The sequence below is a fragment of the Schistocerca americana genome, chromosome 2 (genome assembly GCF_021461395.2).
Source record: "Schistocerca americana isolate TAMUIC-IGC-003095 chromosome 2, iqSchAmer2.1, whole genome shotgun sequence".
Lineage (NCBI taxonomy): Eukaryota > Metazoa > Arthropoda > Insecta > Orthoptera > Acrididae > Schistocerca > Schistocerca americana.
Window position 1 is genome coordinate 789,944,485 of NC_060120.1, and position 20,599 is coordinate 789,965,083.

The 20,599-nt window shown below is 46.0% G+C and overlaps 1 protein-coding gene across 1 annotated transcript in view; it reads right to left on the reverse strand.

Moving 5' to 3' along the window:
* LOC124594435 (protein split ends-like) overlaps nt 1–20,599 on the reverse strand; it is a 364,635-nt gene that overhangs the window by 105,410 nt on the left and 238,626 nt on the right. The window contains exon 3 of the mRNA XM_047132811.1: nt 11,744–11,753. Coding sequence (XP_046988767.1) covers nt 11,744–11,753 — 10 coding nt within the window. The remainder of the gene's footprint in view (nt 1–11,743; nt 11,754–20,599) is intronic.

Below are 20,599 nucleotides of genomic sequence, written 5' to 3' on the forward strand. Positions count from 1 at the left end.
GTAATAAACAAATTACTAAATTCGTTGGTCATGAAATGATGTGCTCGGATGCTCCATCATCTACATGAATTCACTACACACACACACACATATATACACACACACACGTACGCACGCACAGGGCAGGCAAGTTTAGTGCGTACCCCAGTTGACACCGCACAAATCACTTCATTTATGATGTGAAGCTTAACAAGTCGTCTTGTCCACCTCTCAAATTTTTCCAGCAGTTAATAAGAGCTTTCTCCTCGACACCTGCCTTCAAACAGCCTGGTGGCTGTTGATGTGGCGACGTCTACATACTAATCCATTACCCCGAACTGGAAGAACTTTATTCCGCTGGTTTCCAGAGCGTAGACTGAGACGGCACGTGCTTGCTACGTAGGTACGTGATGCGTTCTCTTTTAAAGTGTGTGCCGACAGTGCTTGGAAAACACACACACACACACACACACACACACACACACACACACACACACACACACACACCTCCGTGCATTTATTTATTCATTTTTAATTACGTCAAAGCACTACCTGAGAACTTTGCTAACAAAGGGAGGACGGCAACCGTGGCCCACGCATATGGATGAAATTTGGTGCAATGTTCGTCACTTAGACGGGGAAAAAACACTTCTTTCAGATTTTAGCTCGACACTTCGTAGTTTTTAAGAAAATCATCACCGAAGTTTGCTCTGGCGCCCCAGCTCCTAACGACTATAACGAATTACTGAGGCAGTCCGGTGCGATATTTGTAGCTTCTTTCAACATCTCCTGACAGAAGTCTACGTTGCGCTGTTGGATGTTCTTCTGTGCATGTAGAGTGCACATACTTTTGTCCGTATAGATAGTCCACATTTCGTCTATTGTATATTGAGCATATCTAATTCCTTAGAGGAAGTTTTCTTCTTCCTTTAGCAAGGTAGTTTGAACCGCTAAGACAAGTAAGTCTTCAGTAGAGTAGAATTTGATGCTACGCGTCAGGGCAGTCACCAGTTTACTAAGTGAAAAGTATGAAACCAGCATGGAGCCTTGTGCTGCGCCTAATGCCAACGTTGAAAGAGCAATGTGTCAGAACATTCTTCATGAAACAAGTCAGTTTTTTCCTTGATGTACATGTTCTCAAAAATAACCACGAGACCATCCAGACACTGTAACTTCTGTATTTAACAAGTAGGAGGGCTGGATATAGATCGTTGCTTTCAAAATTTATAATACTTTTGTGTATATATTGTATTCAACTGTTGTTCTGTCTCATAACGAAGTAAAATTGTTATAATTTTGGTAGAAACATTGAATTTCCTCGTTGCACGAAACGAAGGAAGAAAAGAAGTAAGGAAATCAGATGATCTGATCGATCAGCAATACGAAATTCCAGCTGACCTACTTCCAAGCTATTATAATTAGAATAAGTACGCACTTGTGGAGCTAAATATATGACACGATAACATGCGGTAACATGCGAATAGTGTATGATCTTTTTAAGCTGAGAAAGTAGTTGTAGTAGACACCGTTCTTCTAAGCGAAACTCTCAAAACCCACGTGAACAACAATGCCTTTGAAACTTTCTGGCAAGTTTGGCTAGGTCTCCCTCTCACCTACTTCTAAAAGCGAACAGTTCTCCTGTATAATTTCATGGACTTGCACTGTTGAGAGAAAGAATATTGCGGAGGAGCAGCCTTTGAATATTTGACAATTTACGCTTAGTGTAGTGTTTTTATGGTTAACACTGCACTTAGCTACCTATTATAGCGTAAGCACTATCTGAGGATGGTTGCTAGTCAACCGTAAACAATCATCATCTAGTTGTTACAACATTATATTGAGATCAAGACCAATAAAATGTATAACTTATAACTCAATTACCCAGCCAGTTACAGCGTGGACTCCGGCGCAGCTTTCACATTAACAAACATTGTCAAAGATGAATGAAGTGATAAGTGTCAGATAAAAATCCTGTGACGGATCGGTGATCCCTAGTCTGACACTTCACAACTGAACCACGAGCTATTGCTATTATTATTATTATTATTATTATTATTACTCCGGTCCTCTAACATCATCATACGGCTACTTAAGCGATTAACTAACACATGCGGGAGGGAGTAGCTTTATTCCGAGGGGAAATTTGGAGTGTGAATGTAGAGCATCCTGGTCACAAAGCCATTTTGCAACGTCCTCTCGCTGTAACTCACGAGTTGGTATTCATTAAATGAAGCTTTATAAAGCTTTTAGCGATTTAGGAAATCACAGAAGACCTATATCTGGATTGTGGGACAGGAATTTGAACCGCCATGCTCCCAAGCACTAATATGAGTGCGCCACCTCCGTACTGCTATTCAGAGCACCAGCGTCGGCAAAATAGTCGTGTGGAACCCAACACATCAAATGGACCATAACCGAGTAAGACATACTTACTTACCGTCGCCAAGAAACAATACGGCTCCGAAATTAGTCTGTTCCAGTAAAACTGAACACTTACTGTGTGTAAGTCCCATTCTGTTGGGTCTAAGGGCAAGACAAAACAGCAACAGAAGTGCTATTAATTTTCCGCGTATGACTGTTCATAAAATAATATTTGGTCCAAAAAAATTATATGACAGTGCGTTAAATATAGGAATGATAGAAGTGTCACATTAATATCAGAAATTGCATTTCTTAGATCGGTGAAAGCACACACACACACACACACACACACACACACACACACACAGAGAGAGAGAGAGAGAGAGAGAGAGAGAGAGAGAGAGAGAGAGAGGGGGGGGGGGGATGGTGAGGAGAGAGGGGGGAGGGAGAGAGAGGGGGGAAGAGCGAGAGAGAGAGGTGACAAATATAATTGCGAAAGTGTTACCAGTGCAGGATTTTGTGCACGAACTGACCTCTCGATTATGTCCCATAAAAGTTCGATGGGTTGCCAAATCATTCGCTCGAACTGTCTAGAACATTCTTCAAACCAACCCCAAACAATTGTGGCTCGGTGACATGGTCCATTGTCATCCATCCATAAAAATTCCATCGTTGTATGGGAACATGAAGTGCAAGAATGGTTGCAAACGGTTTCGAAGTAGGCGAATTCAACCATTTCCAGTCAATGATAGGTTCAGTTGGACCACAGGACCCAGTCTATTCCATGTAAACACAGCCCACACCATTATGGGGCCACTACTGACTTGCGTAGTGCCTTGTTGAACTTTGGTTCATGGCTTCGTGGAGCCTGTGCCACACACTATTCCTACCATCAGCTATTACCAACAGAAATCGGGACTCATCCGACCACGTCACTGGTTTCCAGCCGCCGAGGGTCCAGCCGATATAGCCACGAGCCCAGGAGAGGTGCTGCAGGCGATGTCGTGCTGTTAGAAAAGGCAGTCGCATCGGTCGTCTGCTGCCACAGCCTTAATGCCAAATTTGGCTGCACTGTCCTAACGAATACGTTCGCCGTACGTCCCACATTCACTTCCGTGGTTATGTCACGCTCTGTTGCTTGTCTGTTACCACTGACGACTCTTAAGCAAATGCGCTGCTCTCCGTCGTTGAGAGAATCCGATCGGCCACTGCGTTGTCCGTGGTGAGAGGTAATCCCTGAAATTTGGTATTCTCGGGACACTCTTGACACTGTAGATCTCGAAATATTGAATTCCCTAATGATTTCCGAAATGGAATGTCCAATGCGTCTAGCTCCACCTACCTTTCCGCGTTCAAAGTCTGTTAATTCCAGTCATGCGGCCATAATCACGTCGGAAACCTTTTCACATGAATCACCTGAGTAGAAATGACAGTTCCGCCCATGCACTGCCCTTTTATGCCTTGTGTACACTATACTATCGCCATCTGTTTATTTGCATAACGCTATTCCATCACTTTCGTCACCTCATTGTAGGATCAAGATGGTAATTAGTCCAACATCTATGAACTCATCTATAAATCCATACAATCTACACAGTAAAAGACAAAATTATAGGTATGAGAAGTAAATGGAATGAGTAACTTTAAGTTAAAAACTAGGCGATCAGATAATTCGACGCAGATTACGAAAGCAATGCGACGTTACATTCATATCTATTAGTGAGTTCACAAACATGGTTATGCTGCTGCTGATCATCATCATCATGTTATAATGATTATGCTGGTGATGGTGGTACGCTATTGAGCTTTTTAACGACAGTGGGTAGGTGTACTCAAACGCTTCATACCAGCTAACAGGAAAAATTATGTAAGACTAGCATGACGAAAAGATAACTATTATCGTGGGACTTGTCTTATCTGAGTATGGCACTTGCTGCTGGGGTAATGAAGCAATAGAAGCATTGTTTTCCAACAGATAATTGTTGTGAACCCCATTCAATTTCCAAACCGGTTGCTTGAAATACACATGTGTGCAGATGTTTTAGTTTTGTGTCCGTCCTTCGAATACGTTGAATATAACGTACACACATCAAAAGAAGTTTTGCATCACCCCGGTTCCCTGAACTTCTGCAGATAGATGTTGACTGTGGATATTGTATCACAGGCACAGTCCCTCTGACTGTTCAGAGATGTCACTAAACCCACCAAAAGTGCAAACAACCATGCATGAGCACCTATTAGACGGTAAAGGGGGGGGGGGGGGGGGGCTGTCCGACAGCCGATCAGTTCCAGTCATTCCACCAGGAAGTCGGATGATGATGCTTTGGGTTGAGGGGGGCGCTCGACATCATGGTCATCAGCGCCATAACAAAAGTCAACATGAAATCTCATGGGTGGGGACGAAGGCTATCCCCACGTGCGAGCAGTTTATAACTTACAAAAGTCTGCCGCCCTCCCCCACCACTTTAGGGATGAGGCCTGACAGTTCACAAAATTTCACCACTCCGTTAACACTGGTATCGGTATCTGCGAGGATGGGGGTTAGATCTCCAGCGAGACCAAGGGCTGCCCTAATATCAGTATACAGGCCACACGTAGCCAAATATGCTGAACTGAAAGCAGCACGCCACAAACATCACAGAAAGGTGGATCCTCCCCCCGGAGGAGGAAGCCACGTGTGAAAGGGCTATGAAAGATGCGAAGTCTGGTAAGCAAAACCTTCTTCCAGCGGCGAGGCTGACACGAAATCCGCCTAGCCTTTGTGGTCGATTTGAGCGACTGCAGTTTGTTGTCTGACACCTGTAACCATTCAGTCTCCCACTGACGCATGATGTATCTGTCATAAAATGAGATAATGGCGTGCAACTCGATGGGACATGGATGGACAGCACCATCCCAATATGTTTCCTTGGCAGCTTTGTCAGCCATGTCGTTCCCCTGTATCCCAACGTGGCCAGGTACGCAGCAAAAGATCACTTGCCACGGCGTTGGAACCGCTGTAAGGAGTCATGGATGAGCTGAATCAGCGGCTCTACCGGATACATTTGATGAAGTGCTTGCAGTGCACAAAGAGAGTCTGAACAGACAAGAAAACTCGTACGGTGATGTCTGTGAACCCTCTCCAGTGCCATCAGAATGCCATATAACTCCGCATCATAATTTGTAAATTATTCTGGAAGACGCACTTTAAAAACCCTATCAGGGAAAACCACAGAACTACCGAGAACATTCTCCTGCTGGGATCCGCCTGTATAAATAACGGTAAAAGTATGCTACATACTTAAAATAGATGAAAACCAAACTGTAAAAACCAGATCTGGATTACAACTTTTCGTGTACTGTGTCAAGCTTAAAATCACTTTGGGCCTCCGAAGACACCAAGGCGGCAGTGCGTTCCATCCCTGGGTGTGTATTTTCATGCCAGAGAGATCCAGATTCTTGAGACTTATACTAAATGGCTGGGTCGCATGGGGCCGATTCCTGAACAGTCATTCGAAGGTGGGTTGGATCACTGAACTAAATGCCAAAGACTAAGGTGACACTGTGATTTTCGGCGCCTGTCGAGCCAAAAGGATACGTCGCCGAATCCGGAGTGGTGGCTCACCAGCCTCTGCACACATGTGCACTCTGAATGGGGCTGGTCCGAAAGGCTCCAGTCGATATCCGAAAGCCCTCATGGTGGACAGCATCTAACATTCGGAGGTAGGAAGGACGGACCAATCCGTAGACCACGCTGCCATAGTTAAGCGTGATCAAACAAATGCCCTATAAAACTGCAGGAGTTGGGACCTGTCAGCTCCCCATGTTTTTCCGCCAAGGCATTTCAAAATGTAGTTCCCATTCACGAAGCTGGCGAAGGATGTTGTACCTCCAAGTATGGCTTTTCGAGGTCAAAAAACACAGAAACTAAATGGTTTCGGCGTAAGAAGGACTCCTGTATCGCCGTTTCCAGTAGAATTAAGTTGTCAAGAGTGGAACAGTAGCGCCTGAAACCGCACTGGGAGCGGCACAGGTGACCTCGGGACTCGAGCAGCCAGACAAGGAGGCAGCTGACCATGCTTTCAAGAGTCCTACCTGTACAACTGGAAAGGGTGACACTCCGATAACTGTTAGGGGCGCTACGGTCCTAGCCTGGTTTCCAGAATGGAATTAATATTGCCTCCTTCCAAGTCGTGGTGTACTGTCCATTAAACCAGATCTGATTGAAACAAGAGAGGAGCTGACCTTTCGCTTCAGGGCACAGATGACGAGGCATGATATAATGGATGTCATCAGGTCCTGGAGCAGTGTCTCTGGCTGCAGATAAAGCTGATTCCAGTTCCCACATGGAGAATGGAAGGTTGTAGACTACCCTTGCCTGAAATCTGTCTTACTGATTCCCAAACGTGCACAGCGGAAGTGGACCGATTAATGGAAGTCGTGAATTACCTCCAGGAAGCCCTCTTCCGTTCTTTGCATGTGCTCTCGCAGACCTGAAGGCATGAAGAGTGTCTTTAGTTGGACACTGTTTAAAATTCCGCAGAGCTGTCCGCCTGGCCCCGATTGCCAATCGACAGTCGTCATTCCACCAAGGTACAGGCCGTCGTCTGAGGTGGTTACTTGACCTGGGGATGGACTCTGTGGCAGCCCTTTGGATCTCATGAGTGATATGGGCCACTGCTTCCTGTGCACAATCCTTTCGTTCAAAATTAGCCGAGCCCACAGCACATTGTGGGCACTGAAGTCCCCCACAAGGAGGAATGGGAGTGGGAGTGCCTGAAAGAGGTCTACCAGTGCGTCCGCATCCAAAGCGCCAATTGGGGGGGGGGGGGGGGGGGGGGGGGGCAGGTACAGAGAACACACTGTGATAGTAAAGGGTGCGAGAACTATCACAGCAATTTCTTGCATGATCGTGGTAAGAGGAAAAGGAGAGGAGTGGCATCTGTCATCAAAGTAAATAGCCGCTCCACTTTAGCCCTGTCTCCAGTAGCATCGTCCTTCCTGTATATGTGGTAGCCCTGTAATGCAGTTGTGTCTGTGACTTTAAGACAAGCAGATGCAGAAAGGTTTATCCTGGACCAGCAGCTGCAATTCTTCCAAATGTGAGCGATATCTATTCAAATTCCACTGCAACACAGAAGTCCCTATGGAAGCCATTGCTTAGCGATGGTGATTCTTTTCTTTCTCCCACGGAGGCGGTGATTTACCAGAGAGGTCAGGGAGTGCGTTAGCTGGTTCTGTGCTCTCTGGTTCCTCCGATTGGAAGTCCATATCCACAAGAGCATAGTCGCCATCAGAAAGTGAGAGAGCTCGTCGATCCGAAGGTTTACCTACCGTTTTCTTGGACTTAGAACTACTTTTCGAAGGACGTTTTTCTTTACTGACAGGAGGAGGCGGCTGCCTGGGTTGCGGGGATGGCTTAGTTGGCTTCAGATGTTGAGGAGTGGTATGTGGCTTAGTTGGTAAGCTTACTTCTGACGACTTGCGAACGACATCAGTAGCAAGTGGAGCGTTTCCCCCATAGGTATATCGACAAGTGCATGTGATCGTACTGAAATCTGTGGTCTGTTTGTGTGGAGGCATCACACTTAACGATTGTTGTCTTAAGGGCTGATGCAAAAGAAGCAGTTGCTTGGCTTTGTAAGCTTTTTTAGCTTCACCATAGGGTAGGTGTCTCTTTACTTTCAACTCTTGAATTTTCTTTTCCTCGTTGTAAACCCCACACTTTCTGCTCCACACTGGGTGATCCCCAGAGCAGTTTACACATTTCGGAGGAATTGTACAAGAAGTCCCTGACTCGTGAGCGGAGCCTCCACAGTTGCCACAGGTAGTCTTCCCGTTACATCCCATAGTGGTATGGCCAAATCTTTGACATTTATATCAACGCATGGGGTTAGGAACAAACGGGCAAACCTTAAGGAGGATACAGCCTGCAATGACATGTTCCAGTAATAAACGTTGCCGATTTTTCCAATTTGCTATTGACTCTCCTCATATAATTCTGCACCTCCGTAACGCCCACATTCTTCCACTCTTCACGTAACTCCGCGGGGTCAATCTCCATTATGTTGGAGCAGATAAGTTAAGTGTGTTATGCAATTCAGCCTCGACTGGGTAGTCACCTAAGGCTTTACATCCCAGAAGCTTAGATATTTGGTTGGAATTAGCAGTTTCAACTAAAAGCGTTCCATTACGAAGTCGTTTGATACTTTCCAGAGACCCAGCAATACCTTCCAATGCCTTGGGAATATACACTCATGATCATAAATTAAGGATAATTACAGAATGTGGTGCCACACAACGTGGCACTACACAAAACTGGCGCTAATAGCATAGGAACATAGGGAACACACACGACACAGATCTGTAAGTCCATGGTATTGGTGATAAGTTGAGAAAACCGTCCAGAAACACATGTGCTACAAAACGCCACTGTTTCCTGCGCTGCGCATGTACCCCGACATCAATATGGGATACGGTCACCATGCACATGTACACAGGCCGCACAACGGGTTGGCATACTCTGGATCAGGCGGTCGAGCAGCTGGGGTCTAGCATCCCATTCTTGCACCAGTGCCTGTCAGAGCTCCTGAAGCGTCCTAGGGGTTTGAAGACATGCAGTGATACGTCGACCGAGAGCATCTCAGACGTGCTCGATGGGGTTTAGATCTGGAGAACAGGCAGGCCACTCCATTCGCCTGATATCTTTTGTTTCAAGGCACTCCTCCACGATAGCAGCTCGGAGGGGCCGCGCGCTATCATCCACCGGGAGGAAGGTGGGACCCATTGCACCTCTGAAAAGGCGGACATTCTGGTACAAAATGACATCCCGATACACCTGACCTCTTGCAGTTCCTCTGTCAAAGACATGCAGTGGTGTACGTGCACCAATCATACTAATCCAATACCACCTCACACCGTCAAACCACGACCTCCATACAGTTCCCTTTCAAGGACATTAAGGGGTTGGTATCTGGTTCCTGGTTCACGCCACATGAAAACCCGGCGAGAATCACTGTTCAGACTATACCTGGACTCGTCCGTGAACATAACCTGGGACCACTGTTCCAAAGTCCATGGACTGTGTTCTTAACAACAGGCTTTACAGGGGCTCTCCCGTGAGCAGGGGTTAGTGGAATGCACCTTGCAGGTCTCCGGGCGAATAAACCATGTCTGTTCAGTCGTCTGTAGACTGTGTGTTTGGAGACAACTGTTCCAGTGGCTGCGGTAAGGTCCCGAGCAAGGCTACCTGCAGCACTCCGTGGCCGTTTGCGGGCACTGATGGTGCGATATCGGTCTTCTTGTGGTGTTGTACACTGTGGACGTCCCGTACTGTAGCGCCTGCACACGTTTCCTGTCTCTTGGATCGTTGCCATAATCGTGAGATCACGCTTTGTGTCACACGGAGGGCCCGTGCTACGACCTGCTGAGTTTGACCAGCCTCCAGTAGCCCTAGTATTCTACCCCGCATAACGTCATCAATATGTGTTCTTTAGGGCCGTTTTCAACACACAGTCACCATTAGGACATCTGAAAACGTCTGCACACTTACTCGCTGTACCGTACTCTGAAATGCCGCAACACACCTCTGCGCATGTAGACTGCTGCCAGCGCCACCGTGCGACGACCGCAGGTCAAATGCACCGCACTGTCATCCCCCGAGGTGATTTAAACCCGCAAACCGCCCACCAGAGCGTTGTTTCACCATGTATCAGCATTATCCTTAATTTATGAGCATGAGTGTAAAAAGGGGATATCTTCTCAAAGCTTCCCCCGTTTCGCTTGGCTACAATGAAAGTATTATGCCACACTAATGCCCTGTTGTTATCACTCTGGGGCTTCTTTTCGGGAGGATTGACCAACCTAGTTCTCTTTGTGGAATGGGTGTGGGTGCTGCCTGACAGTACATCCATCCCGTCAGTAGTAGTAGTTTCATGAGACAGGTCCATAGGGATCCCACGAGACGCTAGGGAAACAACTGTTGACCCAGACAGAGCCCCACATGCCTGAACAAGCCTGATACAACTGGGGGGGGGGGGGGAGGGGGGGGGGCAGCAGGTGCCCCAGAGGTTGCCCGCTAAAGACTGTTTCACCTCAATAGCCATTCATCCCCTCAGCACGTAGCACACCTTGAGGTTGAGGTTTTTTTTTTTTCCGAGGTGTGTACCTTCCTCGCGGTCCAGGCGGTGAAGCCAAGATCCCCGTTCTCCGAAACACACAACATTCCACCGCTGCGCCGCACGGTGGTCGCTGAAGTATGACTAAAGCTTGCGGTGACAGAGGACTGGTGGCACTTACCAGGCCCAGCTCAGGAACCCTGCGGTCGCCAAGCTCATACTCAGCAAACGCATGCTGAGCCCCTGAGGGGACCAGGAAAGAGGTAGTACACGGGTCGTGTTGTCTGTAGTTCAACCATGCCTACACGATCAATACCGCGGTTCGATCGCGTCTGCATTGTTACTTTGTCCCAGGAAGGGCTCTCAACAAGGGAAGTGTCCAGATGTCTCGGAGTGAACCAAAGCGATATTGTTCGGACATGAAGGAGATACAGAGAGACAGGAACTGTCGATGACATGCTTCGCTCAGGCCGCCCAAGAGTTACTACTGCAGTGGATGACCGCTACTTACGGCTTATGGCTCGGAGGAACCATGTCAGCAACGCCACCATGGCGAATAATGTTACGACTCAAACTGTGCGTAGTAGGCTGCATGATGCGCAACTTCACTCCTGACGTCCATCTTTGCCACCACGACACCATGCAGCACAATACAGATGGGCCCAACAACATGCCGAATGAACCGCTCAGGATTGGCATCACGTTCTCTTCACCGATGAGTGTCGCATATGCCTTCAACCAGACAATCATCGGAGACGCGTTTGGAGGCAACCCTGTCAACCTGGACGCCTTAGACACTCTGTCCAGCGAGTGCAGCAAGGTGAAGGTTTCCTGATGTTTTGGGGTGGCAGTATGTGGAGCCAACGTACGCTGCTGGTGGTCATGGTAAGCGACGTAACGGCTGTACGATACGTGACTGCCATCCTCTGACCGTTAGTGCAACCATATTGGCGAGGCATTCGTCTTGATGGACGACAATTCGCACCCCCATCGTGCACATCTTGTGAATGACTTCCTTCAGGATAACGACATCGCTAGAATAGAGTAGCCAGCATGTTCTCCAGACATGAACACTATCGAACATGTCTGGGATAGATGGAAAAGGGCTGTTTATGAACGACGTGAGCCATCAACCACTATGAGGGATCTACGCCGAATCGCCGTTGAGGAGTGGGACAATCGGGACCAACAGTGCCTTGATGAACATGTGGATGGTATGCCACGACGAACACAGACATTCATCAACGCAAGAGGACGTGCTATTGGGTATTAGAGGTACCGGTGTGTACAGCAATCTGGACCACCACGTCTGAAGGTCTCGCTGTAGGGTGGTACAACATGCAACATGTGGTTTTCATGAGCAGTAGAAAGGGCGGAAATGATGATTATGTTGATCTCTTATTCCAATTTTCTGTACAGGTTCCGGAACCCAGGCGATGCAAAACTTTTTTTGATTTGTGTATATGGTAGGTTTCTGACTTCATTGAATGGTGTGCCTGAGGAAGTCAGAATGCGAACTGAGAAGGTTACAATGGTACAGTGCCATTAGGTAATATAAGAAACAATACTTTCCAAGGAGTTACTGCATTATTGCGTCTCGTTGATAGTACGCTGCTTCAAAGCTGATGGCTTGCTTTTTATCTCTACACGTTCAGGCTGTGAAACGAAATGCTGTGCAACTCGGCAAATATCACCTAACCAATAACGTTGTGCACGTCTGCCGGAAGCACGCAGTGCCACTCACAACAGCTGCTACGATGCCTTTCGCTGTCTAGTTCGATAATATCCTGGCACGCTTTCTGCCTCATTTACAGTCAGTGCCAAGTACGAAAACTTCTCCCAGAGCACAGGTCATGTTTTAGTTAGCTGAATGCATTCTACGGTCTACAACGATAATTATAAATGATAATAATTGTCTGGATCATCAAAAGTGCACATGAAACATGTTCAAATAAACTCTGTCTCAATACAGTGCTCAGATGCACCATACAGAGATACTCGTAAACACACTAACGAAATTCAGTGACTGTTCTGAGGACATAACGCTATTACGTAGTTGTTCAAAAAAATGTGTGTGAAATCTTATGGGACTTAACTACTAAGGTCATCAGTCCCTAAGCTTACACACTACTTAACCTAAATTATCGTAAGGACAAACACACACACCCATGCCCGAGGGAGTACTCGAACCTTCGCCGGGACCATCCGCACAGTCCACGACTGCAGCGCCTAAGACCGCTCGGCTAATCCCGCGCGGGGCGTAGCTGTTAACCGGCCCAGCCGACTACGTTGATTTGCATTGTGTGTCCAGCCACACAGCTGCAAGGGGGACAAAGTGCGAATGCTTATTCTAACAAGTTTCATCTAGAGGTGAATGTACTTAGATTTCCGTATCTCATATGACAAAAGCAAGTACCAATTCACATCTTTTGCCACCCTGAAGCTCATTACTAATTTTTGCATCGTTCTTAACGTTAGGTGGAGTCTCGTCCGAAAAGTGGCAGGGATTAAATGGAATACATACTTTCTATCGCAACAGCCGATACATGGAACACAGTATTTGGCACTCTGTCAATTGAATGTTCTCCAGTTAATCACTCTAACCACACGAAGGTTATGTTTCGTATTTGCTTTGCTATCATTCCATTTGAAAAACACGGCAATTTTGCACAGCAAATTCACACAGCACAGAAGCAAGTAATAGTCAGTATGACGAGTCCCCTCCTCCTCCTCCTCCTCCTCCTCCTCTCTCTCTCTCTCTCTCTCTCTCTCTCTCTCTCTCTCTCTCTCTCTCTCTCTCTCTCTCTTCTATCATAACTATATTAATAGGAAGGTGTGGTCGTAGTGCTTTATTTCATAGTGAAGGAGTGGTGCATGAAACTTGCAGTTCCTTGGTGCCCTCCATGACGAGTCTGTCCGTTGTGGCTTTTTACCCTCTGCTGCTGTTGACGAAAGCGTTCTTGCTGATTGTTACCGTGTGGCTCTGAGGCACAGTGAGACACTAACAGCGCAAAGGGAACCACACAAATCAGATGTTACGTCAAAACTGGGAATGGCGACATCCTCAATGGGTCAATGAAAATAATGTTGTCATAAAAACGGAAACACTCAGGACGAAAACCGGTCTGGAACGTGCCACCCGAAGACTCTTCGGGCCTATCTACACCTGTAATTCACACTTCTTGACAGAATAACACGCCACTTAGCATTTCTCTTGGTACAAAGGGAAGGTAAAAAACAGATGCTGGCATACCTCGTAACGGGAGTAACTTGTTTCAGTATTAAAATGGCAGGAACAAGTAGCCACCCAATAACTGGATGTTTAAAGTTCTGTCTGCCAAGGAGAGGATTATGGCTCTTCTCTACACTTAGAGAGAAGTGTTAAAACGTGCAGATATCCACCCGCAAGAATCGCTACAAAGTAGAGGGTCGGAATGATGACTGTAGAGGCGCTACTCATCCAAGATGGACACTAGGCTGTTGTGGCTTACACTCCAGCTGTGTACAAGCAAATCAGTCAATATTATGAAACTTCCTACTACGCAAAATTTCCTGAACAATCTATCTAGAATACTACTTTCCCCTACGTCACTTTGTCTCATTTCCACGCTTGGACCCGTGTGAAAGGCTGGGGAGTTTCTTTGGAAGAAAAACTGATGCACACCCGGGATGATTAAAGTTTGCAGTTGCCAGATCACACTTTGAGAATACGTTACGTGTGCTTAGGCCAATGAGATTCATTATGTGTATTTAAAATTAATATGAAGAACAAAAAATGCGCCCATATAGGATAACTTTTCTGGAATCCTGTGTATGGTAAATGCACTGATAGGAGTACATCCATCCAAATCTTCCGGGGCTCAGTCGCTGATCTGTGCGGCCTGCCCTTCTGGAATAAATTACTCCGTTCTCTATCCAATGTGCTTTTGACAAACATCAAATCCATGTTTCAAGTCTTCTGTGGTCGTAAAATCTAGAAGCGAATAATGCCTCTGACCTCTCCCTTTACCTACGCAACCCCGGTACCAAATGTAGAGAATCTTCGTGCTCGTATTGTGGACGGCTGTGATACAATACGCCATTCTCCAGGGCTGCACATCAGCGCATCAGGGATTCCATGCGACGGAGGGTTGGATGCATGTATCCTCGCTAACGGAGGACATTTTGAACATTTCCTGTAACAAAGTGAAGTCACGCTGGTACGTTCTGTTGCTGTGTGTTTCCATTCCATGATTAATGTGAAGGAAGTAATAAAATGAGCTCTAACATGGAAAGGAAGCGTTTCCGGACACATGTCCACATAACATATTTCCTTTCTTTGTGTGTGAGGAATGTTTCCTGAAAGTTTGGCCGTACCTTTTTGTAACACCCTGTATATCGTGTGGATCAGTCCTTGGGCAGTGTAATAGTACGTATACACTTTCATGGCGGGTACGAAATGAAAGTAAGCGAGCGGCATCGGAACTACTTCCTTCGAAAAGCTCAGAAATACTACGGTGGCCCTAAAAATAGCGATTCAGTTACGTTACGATCCTGTGCATCATTCATCTCGTTATCAGTAAACGAGCTGCGTACGTACTTTTGTTCGGAAAATACAACGGTTGACAGATAGCGGCTGTATCACGACACAGAATTCTGCAACTCACTTCCGTATACTATGAGACATGACGACTAACGCTGGGACGTTGATTTGAAGCATAAACTGTAATATCTTGAGCATCGATAATTCAGCATCAAGGCTCCTGAGTCCTGAAACATTTTGAAATGTCGGTTACCAGCTCAGCACTTATCGATCTTCATTCTGTGAATACGAAACAGGGGTAATGCCACCTAATTCTAGATCTCCTACCAGATCCCCTTTTCGCCTCAATATATTCCGCAAAGAAACCGTAATTACACTGTATGCCAGAATGCAGAGCAAAATTGTGTAAACCGTCGCCGAAAGTCACAGACAGTAATTTAAAAGCGAAACTAAACGAATGTAACATACCTGAGCACATCAGTGCAATATATTGCATCATCTGTGGACTCTACAATATCAAAACGACGAAGGAGACAACGTCCCACACGAAGTCGCGCCTGCTGACTATAATTAATTTTTCAAGTTAAAATTCTGAATTGACTCTAGTAAGAGAAAGGTTCTTAGAGGTTCCTTAAGCGATGAAGTGCTGATAACCCAATGCCTCAAGAACATTTCCAAAACCTTACACATTCAGACAAGATTTTAACACAAACCCTTACCGTTTGGCTGATTTCTAGAGATGTGACGAACACATACAAAGATCACATCGAGAACTCAGGGCATCTCAGATGTATGTATTTTAGAATCCCAACACTAAACAAAAACTGAGAAAAGACGTAAACCCAATTTTAAAAATCAAAGGTATACAGATAAATTATGGCAGAACTTAAGAGCAGTTAGTCGTTCGGAAGTCTGAGTTCCTCCCACGTATGTTCTATCGGGGATCCAGATCTTGGGATCTTGCTGGCCATGTGAGTTCCTCAACATCACGACTGTTTCATAGAGACACGTGCCATGGGTAGATGAGCATTGTCCAGTTGAAAAAGGGTACCACGACACTGTCACATTAAAGATGCACTCAGAGTTGCATCAATCAATACCAATCGTGATCTGAAGTCATACTCCGTGACTCCCCAAACCATGGCGGTCTCTCCCAAGCACTGGAAGAATGGAATCCCTCCTCAAGTCGCCGCTATACTCGCCGACGATTGTCATCCGAGGTACCGGTAGTGTAGAACCGCGATTGATCCCTGAATACAATGCGTCACCATCCATCATCAGTCCACGCTTCCCGGTCATGGCACCTCTCCAAACACAGAAATTTGTGTCGTGGTGTTACCGGAAACCTACGCGTAAGACAGTAATTACCTATTCCAACTGCTGCTAGTCGCCGCCCAATGATGCGGTATGAGACAGAATACTGCAGGGAATCTATCAATCATTAGCGAATGACAGGCCTACATTTGAAAGCGTTACGGTGTGACTGGTGCACAATACGACTATCTTCCCTTGTGGTGGACAAACGTGACCGACAGGTAACTTCAACGACGAGCATACCTGCCCTTATATTCCCATGCAGTCCAACATCGGGCCATTGTCATATCCGAATACCCCACAAACAATCCGGATACTGCACGATTCGACCAATTGGCCAAATGGAGACTTTACATCGAGGACATCTTAAAACTCTGTCAGGTGCTAATACTGCTGCTTCAAGCGAGTGCCGGCATCGCTGAGTCCTTCACAGTGACCTCACGCAACAGAGTCCGACACATGCTGTGTGGTTCTGATAAAGTGTACAACAAAATTCGATGTCAATGAAAAATTATTTCTGGGATGGAAAAAGTTTCTTCGTAAGTAAATTATGTTTACCACGCTTAATACGACTTGCATTTCACACACCCGATCGGGAGTACAAACCATTCATCCAATCTAGGAAAATGAAGAAACATTTCGTAGTGCATATCTTCTCAAGAAGACATTTCTAATAATCTGTGTAACACCACATACACGAGCTGGACAAAATATGGAAACACCACAAGAAACGCTTGTTTGAACATAAATGCAGATATTAGCCAAGCCAGCAAGTTGCGCTGTTATAAATGACCATGAACGGCACCTGTGGAATGTCCTCAATACGCTACAAGTGTCAGCCGTGGTTTTCTGTAAAGTTGTGAGTTCACAATGTCGGGGCTAAGTGAATTCCAATTTGGGCAAATTGTTGGTGCCCATCCGCTGAGTCACAAAGTACACGAAAATGTGTGTTGAGTGAACGTGACATGCGGTCATTGAAGAGGATTGTGACGAAAAGTAAAGACGACGACAACTGCAGAAGTCACAGCAGAAATGAATATCGCACTCGCGAACGCTGTCAGCACGAAAACAACACTAAGGGAGCTCCAGAAGCAGGAAATTCCAGGGCGAACTAGAATTCCAAAACAACTCATCGGCGATTCAAATGCTCTTAATAATAAAACGCGGAGCTGAAGCCACAAATCTTGGCCTAGGGAGCAATGGCAGAGCGCTATATGGTTGGATGAGTATTGTTTCATGGAGTTTCCAACTTCTGCCGAGTTTATTGCCCAAGAGTGAAATATGGGGGTTGTGGGGGTGTTTCTGTGATCATTTTGGCAGCCGTGTCGTGATATTCCACGGCCCCCATGGTTACTCTGCAAGGTCCCATTACTGCCAAGGATTATGACTATTTTGGCTGATTGTTCATCCCATAGTAGAGTGTTAGTTCCCTAATAGTGATGCGGTGTTCCAAGAATAAAGAGCCCCTATTCACACAGCTGGTTTTGTGAGCACAAGGATGAATTGCGCATCTCCCCTGGCCACCACAGCCACCAGCCCTCATTATTATTGACTCTTTGTGGTCTACTTTGGAGAAAAGGTTGCGTGATTGCTACGTATTTTCATCATCGTTACCTGAACTTGGCGATATTTTGCAGGAAGAATGGTATCAGATTCCAGTGAAAACCCTATAGAACATTTATTTAACCTTTCGGTAGACGTCTGGGAGTTGTTATTAATGCTACCACGTTTCCTACACTATCATTAGGCATGGTATGTGTTGCGTTTTTTGTTTTTCCATATATTTGTCCAACACCCGTATATGGCTACGCCAGTGGAAACGATTCCTTGAATTTTCGCTAGATTTTGCGTGTCTTTCTGATAGTAGCACGAACTGAGTACTATCAACAGCTCGTTCGCGCAAAGCAAACATGCCTGCGACAAATCACACTGCCCTATGGTCAGACTCGATATTGTTTGTCACCGTCACATAAAAAGCACACAACATGCTTGTGCGGGTGTTATAGCACAGAAAATACAATTGTTTCGTATGTAATTTTAATGGTAGAGAAACTGCTGTCACCTAGTACTCTTTCAACAATTCTAAGTCTTGTCATATACCTAAAAATGAGGCTAAACAGTTATTCAGATTAATAACTGGTTACTTTTTGCCCCATCGAGTTGATAATTTGTCTACATTCAGTTGGATAATGTTATAATCATTATCGGATAACACACACTAAAGAACGACGCACCACAAAAGAATGATCCGAATGGGATAGAAACCGGCAGATGTCATGTAGATGTAACAAATGATAACATTTTCAGCAAAATTGGATAATTTATTCAGAGCTTTACAAATTGAGCAAGTCAATAACGCGTTGATCCACCTCTGGCCCTTGTACAAGCAGTTAATTCGCTCGGTGTTGATTGATAAGAGTTGTCGGATATCGTCCTGAGGTATATCGTGCCAAATTCAGTCCAATTCGCACGTTAGATCGCCAAAATCCTGAGCTGGCTGGAGAGCTCTGCCCATAATGCTAAAAATATTCTCAACTGGGGAGAGATCCGCCGACCTTGCTGGTCAATGAGAGGTTTGGCAAGAACGAAGTAAGCAGCAGATATCCTTGTCTCCGTGCGGCCATTATCTTGCTGAAAAGTAAGCCCAGGATGATTTGCCACGAAGGGCAACAATACGGGGCGTAGAATATCGACAACGTACAGCTTTGCTGTAATGCCGCGAATGACGACTAAAGAAGTCCTGCTATGAAAAGATTTGGCATTCCAGAGCATCACTCCTGGCTGTCAGGCCTTAATCAGGCTTATATCCCGCCACTACCCGGGACGTCTCAAGGCACGTCTTCGGCCTAAAATCTCGCTGACTGGAGTAGAATTGTCTTCAAGTCCCGCTTGGAACTGGGCAGGGTGTCCAGCGAAGACGCCGTGGAAACGCCGCGGACAGTGGTGTGATGCCACACTGACTAACTCGCCCGCCATACGGTCCGACGATCAGGACTGATGGTCTGGGGCGCCATTTCTTTTAATAGCACGACTCGTTTGATTTTCATCCACGGCACCCTTATAGCACAGCGGTACGTCATCGATATTCCACACCCCATTTGTTGCGCTTCAGGGCGAGCCATCATGGGTTTACATTTTAGCAAGACAATGCCCGCCCGCACACTACAAGAGCTATTTACTGCTTGCTTCGTACTTGCCAAACCTTACCTGGGCCAGTCGCCGGATCTCCACTCAATTTAAAACGTTTGGAGCATCATGGGCAGGGCTCTCCAACCAGCACGGGATTTTGACTCTCTAATGCGCCAGTTGGGCACAATTTGGCACGAGATATCTAATGCGCGCCGGCCTCGGTGGCTGAGAGGTTCTAGGCGCTTCAATCCGGGACCGCGCGACTGCTACGATCGCAGGTTCTAATCCTGCCTCGGGCATGGATGTGCGTGATGTCCTTAGGTTGGTTAGGTTCAAGTAGTTCTGAGTTCTAGGGAACTGATGACCTCAGATGTTAAGTCCCATAGTGCTCAGATCCATTTGAAGCATTTGAACCTAATGCGGACATCCACCAACTCTATCAAACAATGCCCAATTTCCGTCCCATCCGGATAATTCCTTCCTGGTGCGTCGTTGTGTGTGTGTGTGTGTGTGTGTGTGTGTGTGTGTGTGTGTGTCAGAGTGCATATAATTACATAGCATGAAAAATAATGATCATATCACACCTTAAACTATTCCCGTGTCTGGAGATGACTGATCTTAATCCATTCGTAAAACTTCTATATAGATGTCTGTTACTGCACTAAAGTTTTTTGTCTTGTACTTTTTTATTTACATTAGTTACTGTTACCTACAAAGACCATCACTGTCACAATGAACGTACCATTTGCACTGTAGCCAACAAAATGTGCTGAAACTGACGGCCATCAACCTCAATGCAAGCATGACATCCGCAAAAAGATTTTGACGCACCCTGACGAATATCTCTGGTGTGTTTCGGATCACATCACAGGCAGCTACAATTCTAGCAATTCCTCGTTTCCTTGCACGAAATACAGAGTGTACATGCAAATAAATAGCACAGTACATGTAAACTTGTACGCATTTTAGTTATAAATAAGGTGGAAAACATTAATGCTAAACGAAGCGGTAGCCAAGTTCACTTCCATACCTCCGTAAGGTGGCTTCTCCGACCCCAAGAACCCTACCTCAAAATGTTCTCTATGTCCTGTTACATTTTTGCACGCTCTTAGGGGAACAAACTGTATACTGTCCCCAATGGCCATGACATCAACAGAAATTATAGCTTACCTTTCCTCTTCCGAACGAATAACTGCTC